This window comes from Carcharodon carcharias, chromosome 18, assembly GCF_017639515.1.
Source record: "Carcharodon carcharias isolate sCarCar2 chromosome 18, sCarCar2.pri, whole genome shotgun sequence".
NCBI lineage: Eukaryota > Metazoa > Chordata > Chondrichthyes > Lamniformes > Lamnidae > Carcharodon > Carcharodon carcharias.
The window spans coordinates 98662091-98686089 of NC_054484.1; the positions used below are offsets into that span (position 1 = coordinate 98662091).

The window sequence follows — 23999 nt, forward strand, 5'->3', positions numbered from 1 at the left end:
TACAGGTAAACATAAGGGCTGTACACTGCATATCGAGGTCCACTACCTGTACAGGTGGGCTAAGGGCTGTGCAGAGTATTAAGGTTCCTGTGGTACCTGAACAGACCCTCAAAGCAACTGCTCTACTCGGAACTCTGTCTTACCAGGAGAGTCCCAAGAGGACAGCTGAAACCCTGTAGTTATGTCCTGAAAGCATCCCTGAAGGGATCACAAAAACCCACCAATCCCTGGGAGACCCTGGCTTGTAACCAACTAAAATGGAGAAGGTTCATTTGGGAAGGGAGCTAAGGCTTCTGCAGTCCCTGTAAAGGTGGGCTGAAGCATGATATGGGAGTTTAACACAAATTCACGTGCTATTCAGCTAACGGTTCTGAATGTACCTCGGAGTTTCAGCAGTGGTTGAGTTTTCCAAGACTCCGGCATCATTTCTCTCCGTGCTTTGAGTACAAACTGACTGTTGATAAATTTCCTAATGCTGGAAATGGTAAAGGGCACTGCTGGATGGGTGATTGTGAAGTATTCATCAACTCGAATGTTCATTGTTTGTAGTCCTGGCACATGCTTCTGGATATTCACTCCTGCCTGCTTGACCTTTAACTATAGCAATAAGAAATTAACTTTAGGCAGTATTTTCTGGGATGGAAAAAACGTCACAGCCTTTAGTCAATGCTGTCACAAAGGAGACTTCCAGGATAACTCCGCAACAAGGAAATCATAGACAAGTATATTGATTGTGTCTCATTACTGGCATCAGACTTTCACAGAATCACAGAACCACAATGCAGAAGAGGCCCTTCGGTCCATCGAGTCTGCACCGACATGTGAGAAACACTTGACCTACCTACCTAATCCCATTTACCAGCACTTGGCCCATAGCCTTGAATGTTATGATGTGCCAAGTGCTCATCCAGGTACTTTTTAAAGTATGTGAGGCAACCCGCCTCCACCACCCTCCCAAGCAGTGCATTCCAGACCTTCACCACCCTCTGGGTAAAAAGGTTTTTCCTCACATCCCCCCTAAACCTCCTGCCCCTCACCTTGAACTTATGCCCCCTTGTGACTGACCCTTCAACTAAGTGGAACAGCTGCTCCCTATCCACCCTGTCCATGCCCCTCGTAATCTTGTACACCTCGATCAGGTCGCCCCTCAGTCTTTTCTGCTCCAACAAAAACAATCCAAATCTATCCAACCTCTCTTCATAACTTAAATGTTTCATCCCAGGCAACATCCTGGTGAATCTCCTCCGCACCCCCTTCATTGCAATCACATTCTTCCTATAATGTGGCGACCAGAACTGCACACAATACTCCAGCTGTGGCCTCACCAAGGTTCTATACAACTCCAACATGAGCTCCCTACTTTTGTAATCTATGCCTCGACTGATAAGGGCAAGTGTCCCATATGCCTTTTTCACCACCCCATTAACATGTCCCTCCGCCTTCAGAGATCTATGGACACAGACACCAAGGTCCCTTTGTTCCACAGAACTTCCTAGTGCCATGCCGTTCATTGAATACTTCCTTTTACTTCAATTTAAACAAGTTGATATTTAGCTGTCAGCCATATCTCAGTGGCAGCACTCTCACTGCTATAGTCAGAAGCTCATGGATTCAAGCCCCACTCCAGAAACTTAAAAACATAGTGGTTTGGAAGTTGCTGTTAGAGGATCCTTGGCGAGCTGTGTGCTGGTGGTTGAGAGAGTGAATGTTTAAGTTGGTGTGTGTGCATTATGTCACACTTGCCTGTACTGACCTCCATCTCCCATTACTGAATCCATTTACAAACTCCATCAAGCTGTTTTTGTAGATCTCTGACTTCTCCCTCCAACTCAACACTGCATTCCCCTTTCCAGTTTAATAATCTCAGGGAATTTCAACATTCACTTTCTGAATTCAAGACAATAAAATAACTCAGCAACAGCAAAGAAAGTTTTACCTCATCATCAAAGACTATGTGGAAAGGAAATGCATCGCAGAAAGCTTTTCTGTCAATCCAGAGCCTCTCCGGATAAACTGGCTCAAAAGAACGTGGCAAGTTACCTAGTAATAGGAAAGCATTGAGTAATTAGTGAACTTTTCTGCACAATTCCAATGACTTTTTTTTTATACAGGAGAACTAAATACGAGTGGAAAGTCATTATGGGTATTTGGTAGGTGGACTGATAGCCTGCTCTTTAATTCAGAGTCAGCATTCTCAGCTTGGAGTTAAAAGTGGGGTTTGAACCCGGCACCAACCTGAATCTGAGGTGGGAAGCGGACCACAAGGACAAGGGTTCCCATTCTGATGACTCAGAAAGGTCATCAAAAATCTCACGTCACTCCTTGAACAAGAACAGGGAGTTCTCCCAGTGCTTCGGTTAACTTTTCTGCTTCAATTCCAACATGCCAAAATACAGGTTCACTGACCAGTCATTTCTCTCAGTGCCATGTACAAAATGGTTGCCATCTTTGTTGATTTAACAACAGTGGTTGGACTTCAAAAGGTAACTGATTAAATTTGAACTGCTACCACCAGCCTGCGACAAGGACATCCAAATCCAGGGACATGAAAAGTAGGGTCACTTTCATTGGAACAAAGCAAGATAAGGAGATTTGATTGATGTGTCTTAAATTATGAAAGGATGGGTGTAGGTGGAAGCAGACTGTTTCCAGTAGTTTAGGGCTTAAGAATGAAGGGTCATGGATACCTGATTTATAGCAGAGGGTAGGAGAAACTTCCTTACACAGAGAGTTGTGAGACTGGGCAATTCACCTTGAGTTAGTGGTTGAGGTAGGAATTATGTCAACTTTAGATAGGAAAAGACAATTGAAACCAATTGAAATTATCGACTGAAAGTTACCAAATCAACTGTTATTTCTAACTGGGCATCAGAAATCAGTTGGGATTCCTTGTTCTCCGGTTGGCACCAATATCTTTCAGCCAACTTTAATGTTCATCTGTTAACTGGTTCAACTGGAGCCAGTTGGAAATAAGTGGAACCAGCTGACAAGTTAGCTGGTTCGACTGAAACTTGAAGCCAACTGGTCAGTGTTACTAAACCAGTACACCAGGGAAAACCAACTGAGACACTCACTCTATCCCCCGGTTATCTCTCCCTCTCTCTCCTCTCTCTCTCCTTCTCTCTCTCTCTCTCTCTCTCTCTCCTTCTCTCTCTCTCTCCTTTTCTCTCTCTCTCTCCTTTTCTCTCTCTCTCTCCTTTTCTCACTCTCTCTCCTTTTCTCTCTATCTCTCTCTCTCTCTCTCTTTCTCTCTCTCTCTGTCCCCACCAGACTTCTCTCTTTTCTCCCTTCCCCCTATTGTCTCGTTATCTCTCTTTCTCTCTCTCTCCCCACAGTCTCTCTCCCCAGTCTCTCTCTCTCTCGCTCTCCCCCAGTCTCTGTCCCCTCGTCTCTCTCTCCCCCAGTGTCTCTTTCCCCCATTCTCGCCCCCCATAATGTCTCTCTGCAGATTCTTTCTCCCCAGTCTCTCTCACCCCCAGACCTATTCCCCCCAGTCTCTCTTCCCATCTCTCTCCCAGTTTCTCTCCCCAGTCCCCTCCCCCAGAACCCCCTTTAGACTCTCACCCCAATTCCCATCCCCTCCAGTTTCTCTCTCCCCAGGCCCTTCAGTCTCCTTCCCACCATCTTTCTCTCCCCAACTCCATCCCACAGTCTCTCCTCCTAGTCTCTCCTCCTCTCCCTTCTTCTCTCTCTCTTTCTCTCCAGCCTTCCTCATTCCCACCCTCCCTAATCTCTCCCCAGTCTCTCTCCCCCACAGTCTCTCGCTCCCCCAGTCTCTCGCTCCCCCCATCTTCCTCCAGCAGTCACTCTCCCCACTCAGTCTCTCCCCATAATCTCTCTCCCGAGTCTCTCCCCCAGTCTTTCTCCCCCCAATTTCTCTCTCCCCAGCCTCTCCCCTAGTCCCTCTCCCCCATCTCTCCCTGCCACACTCCCCTCTGTCTTTGCCCCCACTCTCTTTCCCCTAAAGTCTCTCCCCCATCTCCCCAAGTCTCTCTCCCATTTCTCCCCCAATCTCTCTCCCCTCAAACTCCCCTCCAGTTTCTCTCCCCCCCCCGCAGTCTCTATCTCCCCTAAAGTCTCACCACATCTTCCTCCATCTCCCCAAATCTCTCTCTTCCCCCAATCTCTCCCCGTCTCTCCCCCCACAGTCCTCCAGTCTCTCTTCCCCCAACCTCTGTCTGCCCAAGTCTCTCCCCAAGCCTCTCTTCCCCAAATCCCTCCCCCCAGACTTCCACCCTGCAAGTGTCTCTCCCCCCCCCCCCCACCCCCCCCCCCCAGTGTCACCCCTCACCTCACCCTGTCTCTCCAGTATGAAGAGAAAAGGGGTAAAGTCTGTAGAAACAGAGCCAGATAAATGGGATTGGGAATATTTGCTCATCTGGAGAATGAATTTGAACACAGGGCCGAGAGGTCAGCTCCCATGTTGCACTTAATCCCATTCGGGTTAAAGAATGTCCTGAGTGTTCTTTAACCAAAGGATTAAAGCATTCCTTGATACTAACAGTCGGGAAATACGAGAAATATAGCAAAAGGAAGGCCTTCCCTAAGGAATTCTGGTGACCTTTAAGTGCTCTGTCAATAAACAATATCATTTAAAGCATAGTTATTATATATAATGAAACATACTTTGGCCAAATTTCACAATGTTTCTGAGAATGTCCCAGTGTGTCCTCTTGACTGAGCAGTGCGACAGTGCGCGATATCTCTCCTTCATCTTATGCAAATACCTCTCAATCTCCTATGGTACAAAGTCAGAAAGGAAATCAGTTTCTGAGGAGATGCATATACCTTCCCTAGCGGTGAGTCTCAACTTGAGCAGAAACCAATGTAAGTGAAACCAAGTGGGCTCCATAATGGGTCGGTGATCTTCTCAGCCAGGCTAGCCCTCAGCCAGTTGATTGCCAACCCTGCAGGAGTAAAGATCTGACCCAAGGGCACTGGAGTGAGAAAACTGAAATCAAATGGTCGGGGCTTTAAAAAAAAAAATGACATTTTGTTTAAATTTTCTTTGAACACTTATTTATTGGCTATAAAAATATTGGAGATGGGGGGAGGCAGCGGAAGAGGCTGCTTTACTGGTGGTCAAGAATTATTCACTCAGGTAAAGAACAATCTGTTCACTCTCCACTGTGTGTGCGAAGGTGGGGGGTGGGGGGCGGCACAAGAATGGACATGTCGGATGGCCAATGAAGGAACCTGGGGGGGGGAGGGGATGGTTGGAGGTGGGAAGTCAAATGATGAAACCTCTGTGAAATGAGAGTTAGAAACTCTATTGGCTGGAGAAGTGGAACATTTCCCTCTACATATACGGCACATAAATAAAACAACGTACAGAGATGTTAGTAGTAGATTTCTGCTGTCAGTTCACCCTGACTAATACGTGCATGCTCAATATTCAACCTGCTTTTTTAGGTCTTGGCTCAGTTGGCAGCACTTTTGGAAGAAATGGACTGACTTCCTAAAAGAGGCTTTTGGCACCCAGCAGTAGGCCCCTTTTAAAATGGCAGCAAGCACATCACTGGCACTAAGGGGGCCTTAAAGCTGTTGGCCTGTTCTGAGATTATTATACCCGTTAATTCAAATTGAAATCAGTCCCATAGAATCACTTAGCGTTGAAGGAGGCCTTTCAGCCCATCACACCTGTTGAACAATCTGAAACAACTGTGCATTCCCATATTACTTCCCCACACTTCTTTAAAATCGTTATCTACTTCCCTTTTAAAAGGCATACAAATTTTGCTAACACCAACGTTTCTGATTGGTATTTTGCGCCCCAATAACTCTCTGTATAAATGAACAGATTCCTCCTTCCCCTCTGAACACGATATTAAACACCCAACTCTCACAGCCATCACCCCACATCCATTGTATTCACAGCAGTTCTACCATGCGATGTTAGGGTGTTGATGACTCTTAACGCCATCAATGCTGTTATAAATGTGGGGCTTTACAAAACAATGATGTTTTAAAATGTCTCCTTTAATTTAAAGTGAAAGAGAATATTCTAGAAAGGGGGATAGTGAGCTCACACTAAACATCTGTCCATAGAAAGGCCAATGTGATCTGGTTGTCATGGGGAAAGAAAGCCAAACCAAAACGTATTGAAATTAAGTGACAGTTTTCACATCTTGACATGGAAAGAGGGACAGCTGCTTTTTGTAGACCGACACACAGAAACATGGAAAGAGAAAGGGACAAAAGGAGCTACTACTGTGAAGAGCAGGAAGCACTGTTTTTGTGTTATCAACCAAGCAGGATGCTGATGAGAGCTGGTTCTCTGTTTGAAGAGAAAAGGATGGAATAGATGAGACTTTTGGAGATTTAAGGAACAAGGAGTCGCCCAGGTGGTTTTGCTGGTGGAATGATTTTCAAAGGACACTGGAAGATTCAACCTGGCATGATAGGGACAAGTGAGCCTGCTGGAAAGCTGGGAGTAACTTGGGACATAATCATTAATGCTACATATTTGCCAGAAGTGTGGCATAGAGTAAAAACATTTCATATGACATATTTTGAGTGCATTGCTTGGTTAATGCAAAAGTTCCTTTTCTTTAGTTGAGTATTAGTTGCCTATTGGATAATGTTTAGTCTATGTTGGTTTTATTTTTTTGTTACAGTAAACATCATAAAATGTGAAATCTTGTCTTTCGGTTATTTCCTTCGGTCACTGGGAAATTAAGCTCTTTTTAAAGGTTATCGGTCTCTACGGGGATCGTAATGTACAAAGCTTTAATGGATTCATAGCAAATTCCTCTCTGCTATTTTAAAGGAAGAGTTATTCAATGTACAAATGAGCAGTTATGGTGATCTGCAATGCATCATCTGAAAGGCTGGTGAAAACAGATTAATGGTATCTTTCAAAAGGAAATTGAAAAGGAACATTTTCAGGGCTAAGGGAAAAGAAAGGGAGTGGGTCTAACTGTGTAGCTTTCCCAAAGAGGTGGTACAGGCATGAAAGGCTGAATGGCCCCTCATTTTGCTGCATCATTCTATGATTTAAAAGTGTAGAGGATTTGGAAAGTCTTGAGAAATGACCTTGGCAGTTGGTAACCTCCAAGCCTTGAAGATTTGACTTCACTGATTTGGAATCTTGCTGCAGAATGTGTAAAATCTACCTCTTTATCCAGCTCTTTTCCTTTGGACTGCATGCTTGTCTCTGGCCTCTCCCTCTGTTGCTGTGACAGCTTCTTCTGGACAACAAGAAAAACCACATGCTCCATCTTTTCTGTGCATTCTTCCTCTTCCAACTGGTTAAGGATTTCCATCTCCACCTCTGTATCAAAGAAATCTTTGGCTACAGCTTGTATTATCCCTGGAGTATAGACATTTAAGGAAAGAGTGATATGGTTTCATTGGATCTCACTGGGGATGTGTCGATGTTCAACTTTGTTGCCTTCAGCATGAGGGATCATCTGGGAAGAGTGTGGAGAGGAGAACTGAACAGGGAGGACAACATACTTAGAACCCATCTGATCTTCCCAACATGAGTACATAATCTAGGCTAACACTCCACTACAGTACAGGGAAACTCAGTTAAAAGCAAAATACTGTGGATGCTGGAAATCCGAAACAAAAACAAAAATAGCTGGAAAAACTCAGGAGGTCTGACAGCATCTGTAGAGAGAAATACAGAGTTAACGTTTTGAGTCTGTATGACTCTTCTTCAGAACTGGAGAAGTAGAAATCTGGTGAAATATCAGCTGTGTTAGGGGGGTGGACAGGTGAAGCTGGATAGAAGGCCAGTGATAGGGGGAGGCAAAGGAGAGATTGTCAAAGATGTCATAAACAAAAGGTCATAGGGGTGTTGATGGTGGTGATACTGGATAAAGGAGGTGCTAATGGTGACATTGAGAGTAGAAAGCAGGATAAGCAAGTGACAAATGGCCCTAATGGTGGTGGGGGGAAGGGACAGTGTGGGAGAAAAGATCAAAATAGGCTAAAAGGTGGGGATAAAACAATGAATGGAAATACATTTTTTAAATATAGTTTTAGAACTAGGTGGGAAAAATATTTTTATGTATAAAAATTAAAAATTAAATATTTGAAAAAAGTGGATCAAAAAGGGGTGAGGATGGAGGACAGAGTTCATGATCTGAAGTTGTTGAACTCAATGTTAAATCTGGAAGGCTGTAAAGTGCCTAATCGGAAGATGAGGTGCTGTTCCTCCATCCCATTCTCTCAATTTCTTCGCCTCCGTCGCATCTGTTCTGATGATGCCACTTTCCAAACCAGTTCCTCTGACCTGTCTTCCTTCTTCCTTAACCGAGGTTTTCCACCCATGGTGGTCGACAGGGCCCTCAACTATGTCCGGCCCATCTCCTGCGCATCCGCCCTCACACATTCCTCTCCCTCCCAGAACCATGATAGGGTCCCCCTTGTCCTTACTTATCACCCCACCAGCCTCTGAATTCAAAGGATCATCCTCCGCGATTTCTGCCAACTCCAGCATGATGCCACCACCAAATACATCTTCCCTTCACCACCCCACCCCCAGCAGCATTCCGCAGGGATCATTCCCTCTGGGACACCCTGGTCCACTCCTCCATCACCCCTACACCTCAACCCCCTCCCACGGCACCTTCCCCATGCAACCGCAGAAGGTGCAACACCTGCCCCTTTATTTCCTCTCTCCTCACCGTCCAAGGGCCCAAACACTCCTTTCAAATGAAGCAGCATTTCACTTGCACTTCCGTCAATTTAGTCCACTGCGTTCGTTGCTCCCAGTGCGGTCTCCTCTACATTGGAGAGACCAAACGCAGACTGTGTGACCGCTTTGCAGAACACCTTCGGTCTGTCCGCAAGCTTGACCCAGACCTCACTGTCGCTTGCCATTTCAACACACCACCCTGCTCTCAAGCCCACATGTCTGTCCTTGGCTTGCTGCATTGTTTCAGTGAAACTGAACGCAAACTGGAGGAACAGCACCTCATCTTCCGACTAGGCACTTTACAGCCTTCCGGACTGAATATTGAGTTCAACAATTTTAGATCATGAACTCTCTCCTCCATCCTCAACCCTTTTTGATCTCCTTCTTTCAAATATTTATTTTTAAATTTTTATATATATATTTTTTCCCACCCATTTCTATTATTATATTTTTAAAATTTATTTCCACTCATTGTTTTATCCCCAACTTTTAGCCTATTTCGATCTATTCTCCCACACTATCCCGTCCCTCCATCCCACCCCCACTAGGGCCACCTGTCACTAACTCATCCTGCTTTCTACTCTCAATGTCACCATTAGCACCTCCTTTAGCCAGTAGCACCACCATCAACATCCCTTCAGTCTTTTGCAATCTCTCCTTTGCCTCCCCCTATCACTGGCCTTCTATCCAGCTTCACCTGTCCCATCCACCTTAAACAATATATAAAAACAAAAAAACTGCGGATGCTGGAAATCCAAAACAAAAACAGAATTACCTGGAAAAACTCAGCAGGTCTGGCAGCATCGGCGGAGAAGAAAAGAGTTGACGTTTCGAGTCCTCATGACCCTTCGAAACAATATATACTTCACCACATTTCTACTTCTCTTTAGTTCTGAAGAAGTCATATGGACTCGAAACGTTAACTCTGTCTTTCTCTCCACAGATGCTGTCAGGCCTGCTGAGTTTTTCCACCATCTTTTGTTTTTGTTACAGGGAAGCTAATTGTTTATCTTTCTGTCTATATTTCTTTCTCTCGGAGTTCAGTTAGGAACACGTTTCCTCTCTGTGCACTATCCAGGTGATGACTAACATCCAGGCATACAGACAAATATCCATCCCACAATAACTGGTTGATTTCATAAACATATCCAGTAAGTGTCAGTATTAGCACAGCTGGAGAGCATTCACCCCATGTTGCTTGAATATGAAAGTGCACTGAACGACTCAACTGATGGGCCCTGTTTCACATTGCTGGCACAAAATCATATTTTGTACGCTCAATCGAGAAGACCCATTTGGAATAACAAACAAACGGGGTCTCCGCCTCTCTTCCGCCAAAGTTACATTAAGCTACTTTCTGTGGAGCTAGAGCAGCTCCGAGGAAGTTGGGAGCCAGGCCTTTACCACCACAAAAGAACAGTGGAAAAGTAACGTGAAGAAAAGGCGTGAGTTACAAGAATCAGCTGCTCTGGGAGCCACCTGCCTATCGAAGTACAGATCAGCCAAAATCTGACTGAACGATTGGTCAGTCTCAAAGGGTTGGATGTATATATTAGCTAGAGGTGATTCACTGTCCAACAAATAGAAAATGCTTACAAACTTTCTTATCAATTAAAAGACAATTGCCAGCTAATAATGCAGTTTGTACCTGGGACTATATGACAAAGCCCTCTTCTGTCAGAATAGTAATGAAGCCACATCTCTCCATCTTCCCTCTTCTCCACTCGAAAAGATGGTGCTTTCATCTCCTAATAATCAAATAATACAGAACCTTTTATTGGTTGACATATTCATTTTGGCAAGTATCTTTTGGTATTTGCTTTCAGAGCTGAAACATAAAGGACTATAAAGTTTTGACCCTGTGCCCCTGGTTAAAGGGTCTGGAAGCAGGTTCAATAGTGACCTTCAAAGGGGAATTGGATAGATTCTTGTAAGGGAAAAATTTGTAGAGCCCTGAGGAAGGAGCTGAGGAGCAGGATTAATTTGATAGCTCTTTCAAAGAGCCAGTTCAAGCACAATGGATGAATGGCCTTCTTCTGTGCTGTAGGATTCTATGGTTCTATCCGCATTACCGCCAGATGAGGCATTCCATTGTCTGTATGAAGTCGGAGAATTACAAGGCTAATGGAATGTTGGCCTTTATATCTACAGGGCTGGGATGCAAGGGTGTAGAAATTATATTTCAGATATACAATGTCCTGGTCAGAGCACACTACATGATTGGCTGGCTGATTGATAGACGTATTGACAACCTGACTGATAGTTGATTGACAGTCTGACTGACAGGCTGTCGAGTAAGCACTCTTACAGAAAGGGCTGTGGAGGTCAGTGGCGAGGGGAGGGTAACAGGTTCCACTTCCTGGAACTGGGGGAAAACAGCCCCGCTCTTACTGACCCAGACACTGTTATAATGGTGATTACGTTTCTTTATTATTTTATGGGATATGGGTGTCACTGGAAAGGCCAGCATTCATTGCCCATCTCTAATTGCCCTTGATAACGTGGTGGTGAGCTGTTTGGTTGTTCAATACTGGCAGAGTGCAGACGTTACTCAACCAGCCTGCTCTTGCAAAACCCAAAATGCCTACTGTTAGATATGATTCCACCATTGGGCAGCACTTGTTGAACAATCTTGAGTGCATTAATAGCTACACTCACAACCAATTTAAGATAATCACAAAATCTTAATGGCATAGAAGGAAGCTATTCGGCCCATCATGAATGCATCAGCTCTCCAATTGAGCATTATGACCTAGTGCCTTTGCCCTGCCTTTTCCCTGTACCCATGCACATGGTTTCTATTCAAATTATCATCTAATGTCCTCTTGAATACCTTGATTGAACCTGCCTCCACCACACTTCCAGGCAGTGCATTCCAGACCCGAACCACTCGCTGTGTTAAAAAGTTTTTTCTCATGTCACATTTGCTTCTTTTGCAAATCACTTTAAATCTCTGCCCTCTCGTTCTTGATCCTTTTACAAGTGGGAACAGCTTCTCCCTACATAGTCTGTCCTGCCCACTCATGATTTTGAACATCTCTATCAAATCTCCTCTCAGCCTTCTTTTCTCCAAGGAGAACAGTCCCAACCTCTCCAATCCATCCTCATAACTGTAGTTTCTCATCCCTGGAACCATTCTTGTAATCCTCTTCTGCACTCTCTCCAATATGTTCACATCCTTCCTATAATGTGGCACCCAGAACTGTACACAATAATAAGTTGAGTTTGTAGCACAGCTCATTTACACTCACTGGAAGCAAAATACATTCATACACAGGAAACTGTTCTCTGCAAACAAAAGGAATATGCTCAACCCTTGATCTTTTTTGAATTACCCAGGAGCTTGGGAACCTATAGTTCTCCATTGCTTTCTCCATGGCAAATGCCTCGGCCAATCAGGGATGAGTTGCCAACCAATCAGCATCTCTTGTAGTATAAATTGTTTGATCGTTTGAAATTTGGCATTCTTGCATTTGTCCTAACGCGTGCAAGATGAAAAGCTTCAGAAACATGTCTGTCTTTTTAGCAATAAAGGTTAATCAATCTGAAAAATCTATCGGCCAACTCAACTAACTTCTGTTGCCACAGAGATGAGTTATTCAAGAAGGAGCCTTGGTTGGAATTCTGGGAAGTTGTCGATGGAATTTTTTCAGAAGGTCTTTGGGGTTGAAGCTGAAAGTACCCAAGTTGCTGCATGTAAGCCCTGAGTACAGCTGGTAGAGAAAGAAAGAGCCTTCTAAATGCTGAAAAGCAGCTGTAGACCAGAAACAACCTACCTTATGGTCCAACAAGAAGGAGGCATTGCTGGATTGGGTTCTGGGGAATGAGTGGGTCAAGTGATGAATTATCAGTTCATGGAAAAGGTAAGGCTTATGGGCCAGGAAGATCAATGGTGCTTCAGCCCAGCGTCCATACGTTTACCTGCTTCACTGTCCATGATCCATCTTCCCCACCATGATCACAGAAGATCACCAGGATCAGTAACAATCCCAACCCTGGGATCAACCCCCTTCCATCTTCCCACCAGGATCAGTGACCACATCTCCCCCACCCGCTCACCCCAGGTAAGATCCTCTGCCTCCACTCCACACCCACAAGCATCGGCTCCCCCTGCCCCTGGGATAGTGAGCATTGACCACCTGGATACAGACTACTCCCCTACATCTCCCCTTCAGACTCACTCAGCTGCAGGCCCTCTACCTGTTCCTGGGCTTGCAGTCTCCTCAGGAGCATTTTCCATCTGGAAATCCCCAGGCCGGGAACCAGCTGGAAAATAAGACGCACATTGTGACATTAAAATGACACTGTCTGTAGGGAAACCTGAACCTCTGCATTTCCTGACCAAATTCCCCACCCTCCACAAAAGCCGCAGCTGTCAAGATTGGGGTCTCTGTTTGACTCCACATGTCCTGTCTGATCTGCTGAGAATGTTCCGCATTTCCTGTTTTTATTGTTAATTAAGCTCTGCTGTCTAGTTCTACTTATCACCTGTGCCTCAGCGGTAGCACTCTCACCTCTGAATCAGCAGGACATGAGTTCAAACCCCACTTAGAGCCTTGTGCCCACCATCCTGACAACATTCCAGTTCAGTTAGTGGGGGAGTGCTGCACTGTCAGAGGTGCTATCTTTTGGGTGAGTTGTGAAACCGAGGTCCTATCTGCCTTCTCTGATGGATGTAAATGAATCCCTCTCCATATTTCGAAGATGATGTTCTGGTCAATATTTAACCCACAGCCAACATTGTTAAAACAAGCCACCTGGCTATGCATCATATAGTTGTTTGTGGGAGTGTGCAAGTGGACAATTGTATTTTCATTACAACAGTGACTAACTTCAAAAGCACATCATTGGCTGTAAAACATTTTGAGACATCTTGAGGTTGTGAAAGGCACCATAAAAGTGCAGGCCTTACAGTCCCTTAACTTGTACGTTTACTTCAAATCTAAAAATTATCCAATTCTAGTAAAAGTTGAGCCACTACAATTAATTGCTGATAGAACTGTATCACTACAGTTACCATAGCCTAACCTCAGGTTTTATAAAGCACTGTGTATTTTTCAGGAGAGCTCAGTTACCTGGTATGACAGAGCAAGGTAACTGTGAAGCGCATCCAAGTTTTCGATAAATTCCATTAGCGATCCTCCCAACGTTCGCAGCATCCTGTCATACCCAGACACCTTGCAGAAAGTGAAAAAGTATCCTCCAAAGAGTTTCAGGACAGCCTCAGCAGAGACATCTGTGTGGCAACGAAAGAAGATTCAGTTAATCACATTGACTCACACCCAGCTACTTGACAAGCCGCACAAATGAGCACTTAACAGCTCCAATTTTGAGAAAATCTTTGAGGAATTTGCATTTTAGCACATCCCAACAAATACAGCCAAATCTCACTAAGAATTGGAGTGTGATTAATTAGTAGGACAGTTGTTGGAACAGCCATTCTTTACCAGTGATCTTCCAATCGTCCAAGGAGTTCAAATTGGTTACATGGCATCCTACTCTCCTAATTATAGCTGAATACTGCAAGTACTTACCATGGAGGCTAAAATCAGTGGGAAGCCAAATTAATGTCTGGGAATTAGTAGACATTCGCATGGATATAAATTAGTAGGAAATAGGCAGGCATGAAATTAGTGTACAATTCACAGATGCAGATGAGTAAAAACATGTGTGTGTAAATTAATTGGCAAATGCATGTTCATAACTGAATAGATAGCATGTGTATGTAAATTAGTAGGTGATCTACTTGTATGTAAATTAATAGGTAACCAACATGTATGTAAATTGGTGGGTAATCTACATGTATGTTAGTTGATAGATAACCCACATGTATGCCTCTGAGATGAAGATGACCGGTGTTCACGATCTAGGCTGTTTGGTAGGGTTCTGGTGGGTACGTAGGTACCTGCTAAAGCTGATCTGTGTCCGGAAGGTTCTGCTGCAAATAGCACAGGATCCTGTGGACGATTGAGTTGCTGGCTCAGGATTTCCTCTTCCTTGCGTTTTCTCTCTGTCTCTGATACGTGTTTGCTTTTGAAGGAAGCCACACCATTTTGTTACTTGGTTGCGCCAGGTGCAGCGATCCTGGGCGAGCTTCTTCCAGGACTGGAAGTCGATATCAAAACCCCTAAGCAAAGCCTTCAGAGTTTCCTTGCAGCATTTCAGAGTGTCCTTGCAGCAATCCCTTTGACCATCACGAAAGCCCAGTCCAGACTTGAGCTCTCCATAGGAGATTTGCTTTGGTAAACAAGTGTCTGGCATTCTGGCTACATGACCAGCCAACTCGGTTGTGACTGGTTCAATATGTTGAATATCCAAGGGTACTCAGTGTTTCGGAAGGATAGGCAGGAAGGAAGAGGAGATGGTATGGCTTTGTTAGTCAAGGAAGAGATCAGTACTATAGAAGGAATGATATAGGCACTGGAGAGCAAGACGTAGAGTCAGTCTGGGTAGAAATAAGAAAAAGCAAGGGAAAGAAGTCCCTAGTGGGAGTAATCTATAGGTCCCCAAACAGTAGTTCAGCAGAAGGGCACAGTATAAACCAGGAAATACTGGGAGCATGTAAGAAAGGCGATGGTGATCTTAATATACATATAAACTGCACTAATCAAATTGGCAAGGGTAGCCTCAATGGAGAGTTCATAGAGTGTATTAGAGGTTGTTTCTTGGAGTAATATGTTGTGGAACCAACTAGGGAGCAGGTTATTTTGGATTTGGTTTTGTGTAATGAGGTGGGATTAATTAATGATCTCATAGTAAAGAATGCACCAGGGAAGAGTGATCATAGCATGCTAGAATTTCAAGTTCACTTTGAGAGTGAGAAACTCAAGTCTCACACTAATGTTCTGGAGTTAAACAAAGGTAACTACATAAGCATGAGGACAGATTTGGCCCTAGTGGACTGGGCAGGAAGACTACAAGGTAGGACGGTTGATGAACAGTGACAGATATTTAAGGAGATATTCAATTCCTCGCAAGTAAAATATATTCCAAAGAGGAAGAAAGATGGTAAGAGGGGGAAAAAGCATCCATGGCAAAGCAAGGAAGTTAAAGATAACATAAAGGCAAAAACTAAGGCATACCAAATTGCAAAGGTCAGTGGCAGGCTGGAAGATTGGGAAACTTTTAAACATCAACAAAGGGTTACTAAAAAAAGTAAAAAATGCAAAGGTAAATTATGAAAGAAAACTAGAGCAAAATGTAAAAACTGATAGCAAATGCTTCTACAAGTATATAAAAGGAAAGAGAGTAGCTAAAGTGAATGTTGGTCCCTTGGCGGATGAGACTGGGGAGCTAATAGTGGGGAACGCAGAAATGGCAGAGACAATTAATCAATATTTTGTCTCAGTTTTCACAGTGGAGGACACTAGTACCACCCCAATAGTAACAGGTAGTGCAGAGGGTATAGAGGAGGAACTTAGAACAATCACCATCACTAGAGAAAAAGTACTGAGCAAACTATTGAGATTAAAGGGTGACAAGTCCCCAGGACCTGATGGCCTACATCCCAGGGTCTTAAAGGAAGTGGCAGTGGAGATAGTGGATGCATTGGCTATAATATTCCAAAATTCCCTGGATTCTGGAAAGGTTCCAGTGGATTGGAAAAATGGTAATATAACACCCTTATTCAAAAAGGGGGGAGGCAGAAACTATAGACCAGTTAGTTTAACATCTGTTGTTGGGAAATTGTTGGAATCCATTATTAAGGAAATAGTAATGGGGCATTTGGAAAGTCAAAATGCAATCCATCAGAGTCAGCATGGTTTTATGAAGAGTAAATCGTGTTTGACTAATTTTCTGGAGCACTTTGAAGATGTGACAAGCAAAGTGGATAATGGGGATCCTGTAGATGTAGTATATCTGGACTTCCAGAAGGCCTTTGATAAGGTGCCGCACAAAAGATTAATACACAAGATAAAATCACACGGAGTTAGGGGTAATATATTAGCTTGAATAGAGGATTGGCTAACCAACAGAAAGCAGAGAGTCGGGATAAGTGGGTCTTTTTCTGGATGGCAAGCTGTAACTAGTGGGTGCCACAGGGTTCAGTCCTTGGGTCTCAACTATTCACAATCTATATTAATGACTTAGATTTAGAGATAGGAAGTAGTATAGCTAAATTTGCAGATGACACCAAAATAGGTGGGAAAGTAAGTTGTAATAAAGAAATAAGAAATTTACAAATGGATATGGACAGGTTAGGTGAATGGGCCAAAATTTGGCAGACGGAGTTTAACGTGGATAAGTGTGAGGTTATTCATTTTGATTGGTTGAATAAAAAGGTGACATTATTTAATGGAGAGAAACTTCAGAATGCTTCAGTGCAGAGGGATCTGGGTGTCCTTGTGCATGAATCGCTGAAAGCTAGTATGCAGGTACAGCAGGTAATAAGGAAGGCAAATGGAATTTTGGCAAAAAAAATAGAGTATAAAAATAGGGAAGTGTTGTTGCAACTGTACAAGGCATTGGTGAGACTGCACCTGGAGTACTGTGCACAGTTTTGGTCTCTTTACTTGAGGAAGGATGTAGTTGCATTGAGACAGTTCAGAGGAGGTTCACTAATTTGATTCCAGAGATGCGAGGCTTGTCTTATGAGGAGAGATTAAGCTGTTTAGGCCTATACTCGCTAGAGTTTAGAAGGATGAGAGGAGATCTGATTGAGGTATATAAGATGCTAAAGGGGGTAGACAAAGTAGACGTGGAGCAGATGTTTCCTCTTCTGGGACATTCTAGAATGAGAGGCCATAGTTTTAGGCTAAGGGGTGGTAGATTTAAATCAGAGATGAGGAGGAATTACTTTTCTTAAAAGTGTCGTGAATCTGTGGAATTCACTACCTCAGAGTGCAGTGGATGCCGGGACGCTTAATAAATTTGAGATACAGATTTTTAATTAATGATGGGTTGAAAGGTTATGGGGAGAGGGCAGGAAACTGGAGTTGAGGCTGAAATGCGATCAGCCATGATCGTATTGAATGGCGGGGCAGCGTCAAGGGGTTGAATTGCCTACTCCTGCTCCTAGTTCTTATGTTCTAATATGATGTGGATGTTTGGCATGCCAGCTCGGGTGAGTCTGGTATTTTGTCCTGACATCTGATCATCAGAAGCTTCTGAAGGCAACTCAAGTGAAAATGGTTGTGTTTCTTAGCACAATGCTGCTACACAGTCATCTCATCCTAGTGCCAACCCTCTACTTCAACAGAGTGCAGTATTGTGGATGGTGTCTCGGAATATGTTCCATTTCTCTTCTGCACTCTGTGTAGGAATACTGGAAAGTGCCTGTTCAATTGGGTTCCAAAGCTGTGGTGACTAGAACTGGATTCAACATTCTGGACCTAACCAGTGCTTTATAAATCTACAGCATAACTTCTCTTCTTTTGTACTCAATCCCCCTTTTAACGAAGTCCAAGATCCCATTGTCATGGACAGAACGTATGTCCTCTCTTAGTGCCCATGATCAGTATGTTTATATGGGAAAAGGTGTGCCTTTTCTTACCTTGTTTGAGTGTGTATCCTGATTAAGTAATTCAGCAGCAAGCTTTTGTAAGTATAAAAATAAAGAAGTTTATTTATTCTTGCATACTTACCCCAAATTAAACATATCAGACACACTCGTTCTTACACAGACACACACACAAAAATTAGACACAAATAAAAGTCATGAACTTTTACAGATTACTGTGGTCTCAGTCTCTGGTTTATGATCTCCAGTCTCCCACGTGGCAGGCCTGTAGTTTCTTGGATGGTTTTGATGTTTTAAAGTTGAAGGGAGATTCTTGCAAAGCAAAGGGTTCACAGAAGATTGTGAGGTTGCTTGTAGTTGAATTTTGAGGAGGTTGGTTCTCAGGCGAACATTAACTGGAACAGGTTACATACTCTGTCTAAAAACAGAAATGCTGGAAAAGCTCAGCAGGTCTGGCAGCGTCTATAGAGAGAGAAAAAGAGTTGATGTTTCAAATCCACAATGACTCTTCTTTGGAAGACAAATCCAAAGTGTCATATTGTACTCGAAATGTCAACTGTTTCTCTCTCCACGGATGCTACTGGGCTTGCTGAGCTTTTCCAGCATTTCCTGTTTTTGCTTCAGATCTCCAGCATCTGCAGTATTTGGTCTTTATTTTACATACTCCGGCTGCCTGATGAGTCACAGCTGGTTTCAAGTCTTGTTTACAGACTGGCTGAACCGATGGTTCAATGGCTTTATGTGGAACTAGCTGCAAACAGCTCCTAGCCAATCTTTTAAACAGGCAAAGACAACATGGCTGCCTCCATGTGGCTTTTCCCAAGTTCAAAGTCTTTCTTCAAATAAGGTGTGTGTGTGTGTGTATGGGGGGGGGGGGGGGGGGGGGGGGGCACGGGGGGGGTGTGGGGTGTTGGTTTCAATGTTGCGTGTTGTGGGTTAATACCCCTGATGGTTTGAAACAGTCAGTGTCTTTGTTTTAGAATGACCCACTCAAATCAGATAACACCTCTTTGACTGATTTCAGGGAAGGGCATTGACTCAGCAGTCTGGAATGTCCTTTGATTCCCGCTTGAGACAGGGGAGTTGGTCTAATCCACAAAAGGAATCAGGTGTCCCTTGGACAGCCATCTTTTCCTGTCTTTTTGTCCAGTTTTTAAAAAATATGAAATTAGTTTGAAGTTCAGAATGTGACATACCAGTACTGGGCATGGCACCATAATCTTCACTAAGCACTCTCTCAATATGTCCTATCGCCTTCAAAAATCTATGCCGATGAATGCTTTGTCCCTGCACACTCTTTAGGACAGTGCCGTTAAACTAATATTCCCTTTCTCAAACTGTTCATTTCCAGTTAACAGCACAAAGTGTTCTTACTGTTGTCATAGTAATATTTTACATGTATCATTTATTTGTTTGGATGAGTGACAGAGGAAATGCACCCAGAGCACTGATTGGAATTAACTAAAGTCATCTGACATCAAAAATTTTCTTTTCCCTTTGGAACTTTCAGTTCTTTAATTCCATTTCTGTCCAGTTTTACTTTTTAAATAGCTTTATCTATACCTGACATATTGCATTGCATTGCGCGATTGAACATGTCGATTCAGGCAGGAAAATTGTACTTTGAAAGTAAAGCCGAAGCAAACAGTACTTACTGAGCATTTTAGAAGCTGCCTGGACAAGTCTCAGTGTGATAGCATCATCATACACCTGGTAAGTCATGAACGTGTCCTGAACTTCAGCTTGTGCTCTGAGAAGAGAAAGGCTAACTTTAGGTTGTGAGAAAGGAAAGCAAACCAGAAAGACAAAAAAAATTCAGCAGGTCAGTGGAAATAAAAATAAAACTGTGGACTCTGGAATCAGAAATAAAGCAAGGAAATAATGGAAATACACAGCAGGTTAGTTAGTAACTAAAGGAGCCCAGTTGATGCCAATCTGATGAATCGTTTACACCCAAAATAGGAACCTTTTTCTAGTTGCAGTTCAGCATTGCACATAATTTGGACCAATTAACAAAGAATGTGTTTGTTTCCTGCTAAGTTTCTGTCCTGGTACAGTTCCTGCAAACAGATGGAAGCAGCAGTGACAATGATGCAAATTTCATCAACTATTGGTGGGCAGGATCCATTGTTCTGATCGATCATGAGGTAGAAACTTTAAGGCCAGTTTTACTTCAATGGTAACACTCTCATGTCTAAGTCAGAGATTGTGGGTTCAACTGCCATTCTGGAGACTTGAGTACATAACCTAGGCTGACATGTCAGTGCAGTACCAGGGGAATGCTGCACTGTTGGTCAAGCCGTCTTTCGTATGAGACATTAAACCAAGACTCCACCTGCCCTTTCAGGTGGCCATAAAAGTTCCTACAGTACTGTTGAAAGAAGAGTAGGGGAGTTCTCCCCAGGGTCCTGCCCAATATTTAGCCCTCAACCAGCATCATTAAAATGAATAAAAACAAAAAATACCTGGAAAAACTCAGCAGGTCTGACAGCATCTGTGGAGAAGGACACAGTTGACATTTCGAGTCTGGATGATCCTTCATCAGAACTAAGACATTAAAATGAATACCTAGTCATTAACCTCCTTGCTGTTTGTGAGATTTGCTGTGCACAAATTGGCCACTGCATTTCCCACATTACAACAGTGGCTACAATTCAGATTGGTTGTAAAGCACTTTGGAACATCCTGAGGTTGTGAACGGTGCCTTACAAATGTAAGTTAAACAGGACGCGATTTCAGTTTGTAACAACCTACAGCTTAGTATTCTTGGCAGTGTCCGTACTGCTCATATATCTGTGTCTTTCCGCTTGTAACTGGAATTGATAATGGCCACTATATCACACCAACAGCGAAGGCCTCTGGTCAATTAGCAAATGAATATATTTATAAACAGTATGAATTTGTTGCAACATTTCTGATACTAAGCAGCAGAATTGCATCTGTGCAAATCCCACAGGTGGTGGTGATTTGGTCATGGAAGGGGGTCTGTACTCATTCCAAAATACAGAACATGACATGAGTTCTCAATATTGTGACATGTATTAAAATGAATCTCTATTCTATCACCGTGTCACACTGCACGCTTTCCCCGATAGAGATTCATTCAGGCTGAATGGCTCTTTCCACATATGAACATTTGAATTCAGAGCAGGAGTAGGCCATTCAGCCCCTTGAGCCTGCTCCAACATTTGATAAGGTGATGGCTGATCTGATTGTGGCCTCAGCTCTACCTCCTGTTTACCCAGAGACCCACTGACTCCCTCATCAATCAAGAATCTAAGTCAGCCTTAAAAATATTCAATGGTCCTGCCTCCACTGCTCTCTGGAGAAGAGAATTCCACAGACTAATGACTCAGAAAAAAATTCTCTTCATCTCCATCTTAAATGGGAGACCTCTTATTTTTAAGCTGTGTCCTCTCGTTCTAGTTTCTCCCATAAGGGGAAACATCCTTTCATCATCCATCCTGTCAAGTCCCCTCAGGATCTTATATGTTTCAATAAGGTCACCTCTCATTCTTCTAAACTCCAATGGATACAGGCCCAATCTGTCCAACTTTTCCTCATAAGATAACCCTTTCAACCCAGGGATCAGTCAAGTGAACCTTCTCTGAACTGCTTCTAATGCAATTATATCCTCTTTTAAGTAAAGAAGTCAAAGCTGTACCCAGTCTCCAGATGGGGTCTCACCAACTGGTTTGGTACAACCGTACCAAAACTTCCCTACTTTTATATTTCATTCCACGTCCACCCTGTCAAGACCCCTCAGGATCTTAAAGGTTTCAATTAAGTTGCCTCTTACTCTTCTAAATTCCAGTGGATCCAAGCCTAACCTGTCCAACCTTTTCCTCATAGGGCAACCTGCCCAGTCCTGGTATTAGTCTTGTAAACCTTCTCTGAACTGCTTCTAACGTTAGTAGCAGGCAATGGGATTTTATATGTGTACATTGAAGCATGTCAATATTCCACAGTGCGATCCCACTCCGTTAAATCATTAGTTCCTCTACAAACCAGTCAATGTCTTTATTCACCTCTGCATTACAATTTCTGACTCAGTCACGCTGTTTCTATCCTGAATGTCAAAGGAACAAACTATCCCTTAGCAGAAGTCATCCTTAGCAACCAATATATTACATGGCATGAAAAATTTAAAAAGAAGAAAATTGGGAATGCACACCAGGAACAATAAATGTACCAAATATATGACTCCAAGCATGGTACTGCTCGCAACAGTAATCCAGAGGCCTGGGCTAATAATTCCAATGAAGCGAGTTCAAATCCCATTGTAGATGTTTGAGAATTTGAACTGGAAATAAAAGGCTGGTACCAGTAAAAGTGACGGTGAAGCTGTCGGTTTGTCAATAAAATCTAACTGGTTCCCAGATGTCCTTTAGGGAAGGAAACCTATTGTCCTTACACAGTCCATTTTATATGTGACTCCAGTCCCACACCAACATGGTTGACTCTTAACTGCTTTCCACAAGTCACACTGTTGCATGAAACCACTACAAACGGTCACTTTCAGCGGGTCAAGAAGGCAGCCCACCAACATCTTCTCAAATCAGCTAGGAATGGGCAATAACTACCCACCTTGCCAGCAATCCCAAGAACGAGTGAAACAAAACCTGTGGTCCGGGAAAGATATAACGCAAACACTAATAGTTTCTGCAGGTAGATTCACTATTTGGAAAAGGTGACATTAATAACAAGCACTGAATGTAAATGGGCGAGGGGGAACATGACAAGCCCATCAGTTGTATCGTTCCTGTTAGTTAGCAGCACAGGGTGTTGTTACAAATACAGGTCACCATCTGCTGATGTAACCCTCATCCGTGCCTTTGTCACTGGCCCAAGACTCGACAATTCCAGTGGTCTCCTGACCTGTCTCATTCTCAAATTGTCCATACGCTTCAGCTCACTCAAATCTCTGCTGCCTGTAACCTAACTCGTGTTAAGTCCTGTTCACCCATCACCCTTGCACTTGCTGACACACATTGGCTCCCAGTTGCCAAATGCCTCAAAATTTAAGATTCTCATCCTTGTGCTCAAGTCCCTCCCCTATCTCTGTAGCCTGCTTGAGCCCTAAAAACCTCTAAGAAATCTATGTTCCTCCAATTCTTTCCTCATGAGCATTTCCGCTTACTGTTCCCCACAACTGGTGGCTGTACTTTCAGCTGCCGATGCTCCAAGTGTGGAATTCCCTCCCTAAACTTCTCTGCCTCATTACCTCTCTCCCTTTAGGACACAAAAAACTAGCTCTTTAACTGAGCTTTTAGTCACCTGTCTTAAACCCCCTTCTTTGGCTTAGCATCTAATTTAGCCTGATTACACTCCAGTGAAAGCTGAATGTTCTTCAACATTAAAAGGTGCTATATAAATGCAAGTTGTTCTTGAAGGTTGATTCTCATTGGCTCTATATCTGTTTTCTCTGGTTGCTTATTTTTTTGTGGGATGTGGGTGTCGCTGGCTAGGCCAGCGTTTATTGCCCATCCCTAATTGCCCTTGAGAAGGTGTTGGTGAGCTGCCTTCTTGAACCGCTGCAGTCCACGTAGTGTAGGTGCACCCACAGTGCCGTTAGGAAGGGAGTTCCAGGATTTTAACCTGGTGACAGTGAAGGAATGGTGATGTATTTCCAAGTCAGGATTGTGAGTGGCTTGGAAGAGAATTTCCAGGTGGTGGTGTTCCCATCTATCTGCTGCCCATGGCCTTCTAGGTGGTAATGGTTGTGGGTTTGAAGGTGCTGTAAATTAGAAAAAAGTGTAATATTTTTAAACAAGTAACTATATACTTGATTTAATTGAGAAGCACCAGGAATAAGGCAAATTTAGGGCCAATATAGTAAAGTAATATAAATAATCCAAAGTAGAATAAAGTTAATGTTATGGAAGTAATGAA

At 43.4% G+C, this 23999-nt stretch overlaps 1 protein-coding gene across 1 annotated transcript in view; it reads right to left on the bottom strand.

The window, feature by feature from the left end:
* The window catches only part of LOC121290488 (guanylate cyclase soluble subunit beta-2-like), a 69143-nt gene that overhangs the window by 32268 nt on the left and 12876 nt on the right, over positions 1–23999 (bottom strand). The window contains exons 4-10 of the mRNA XM_041210925.1: positions 19763–19857; positions 13723–13883; positions 10296–10395; positions 7116–7312; positions 4627–4738; positions 1937–2040; positions 381–597 (exon numbers count right to left, since the gene is read on the bottom strand). Coding sequence (XP_041066859.1) covers positions 381–597; positions 1937–2040; positions 4627–4738; positions 7116–7312; positions 10296–10395; positions 13723–13883; positions 19763–19857 — 986 coding nt within the window. The remainder of the gene's footprint in view (positions 1–380; positions 598–1936; positions 2041–4626; positions 4739–7115; positions 7313–10295; positions 10396–13722; positions 13884–19762; positions 19858–23999) is intronic.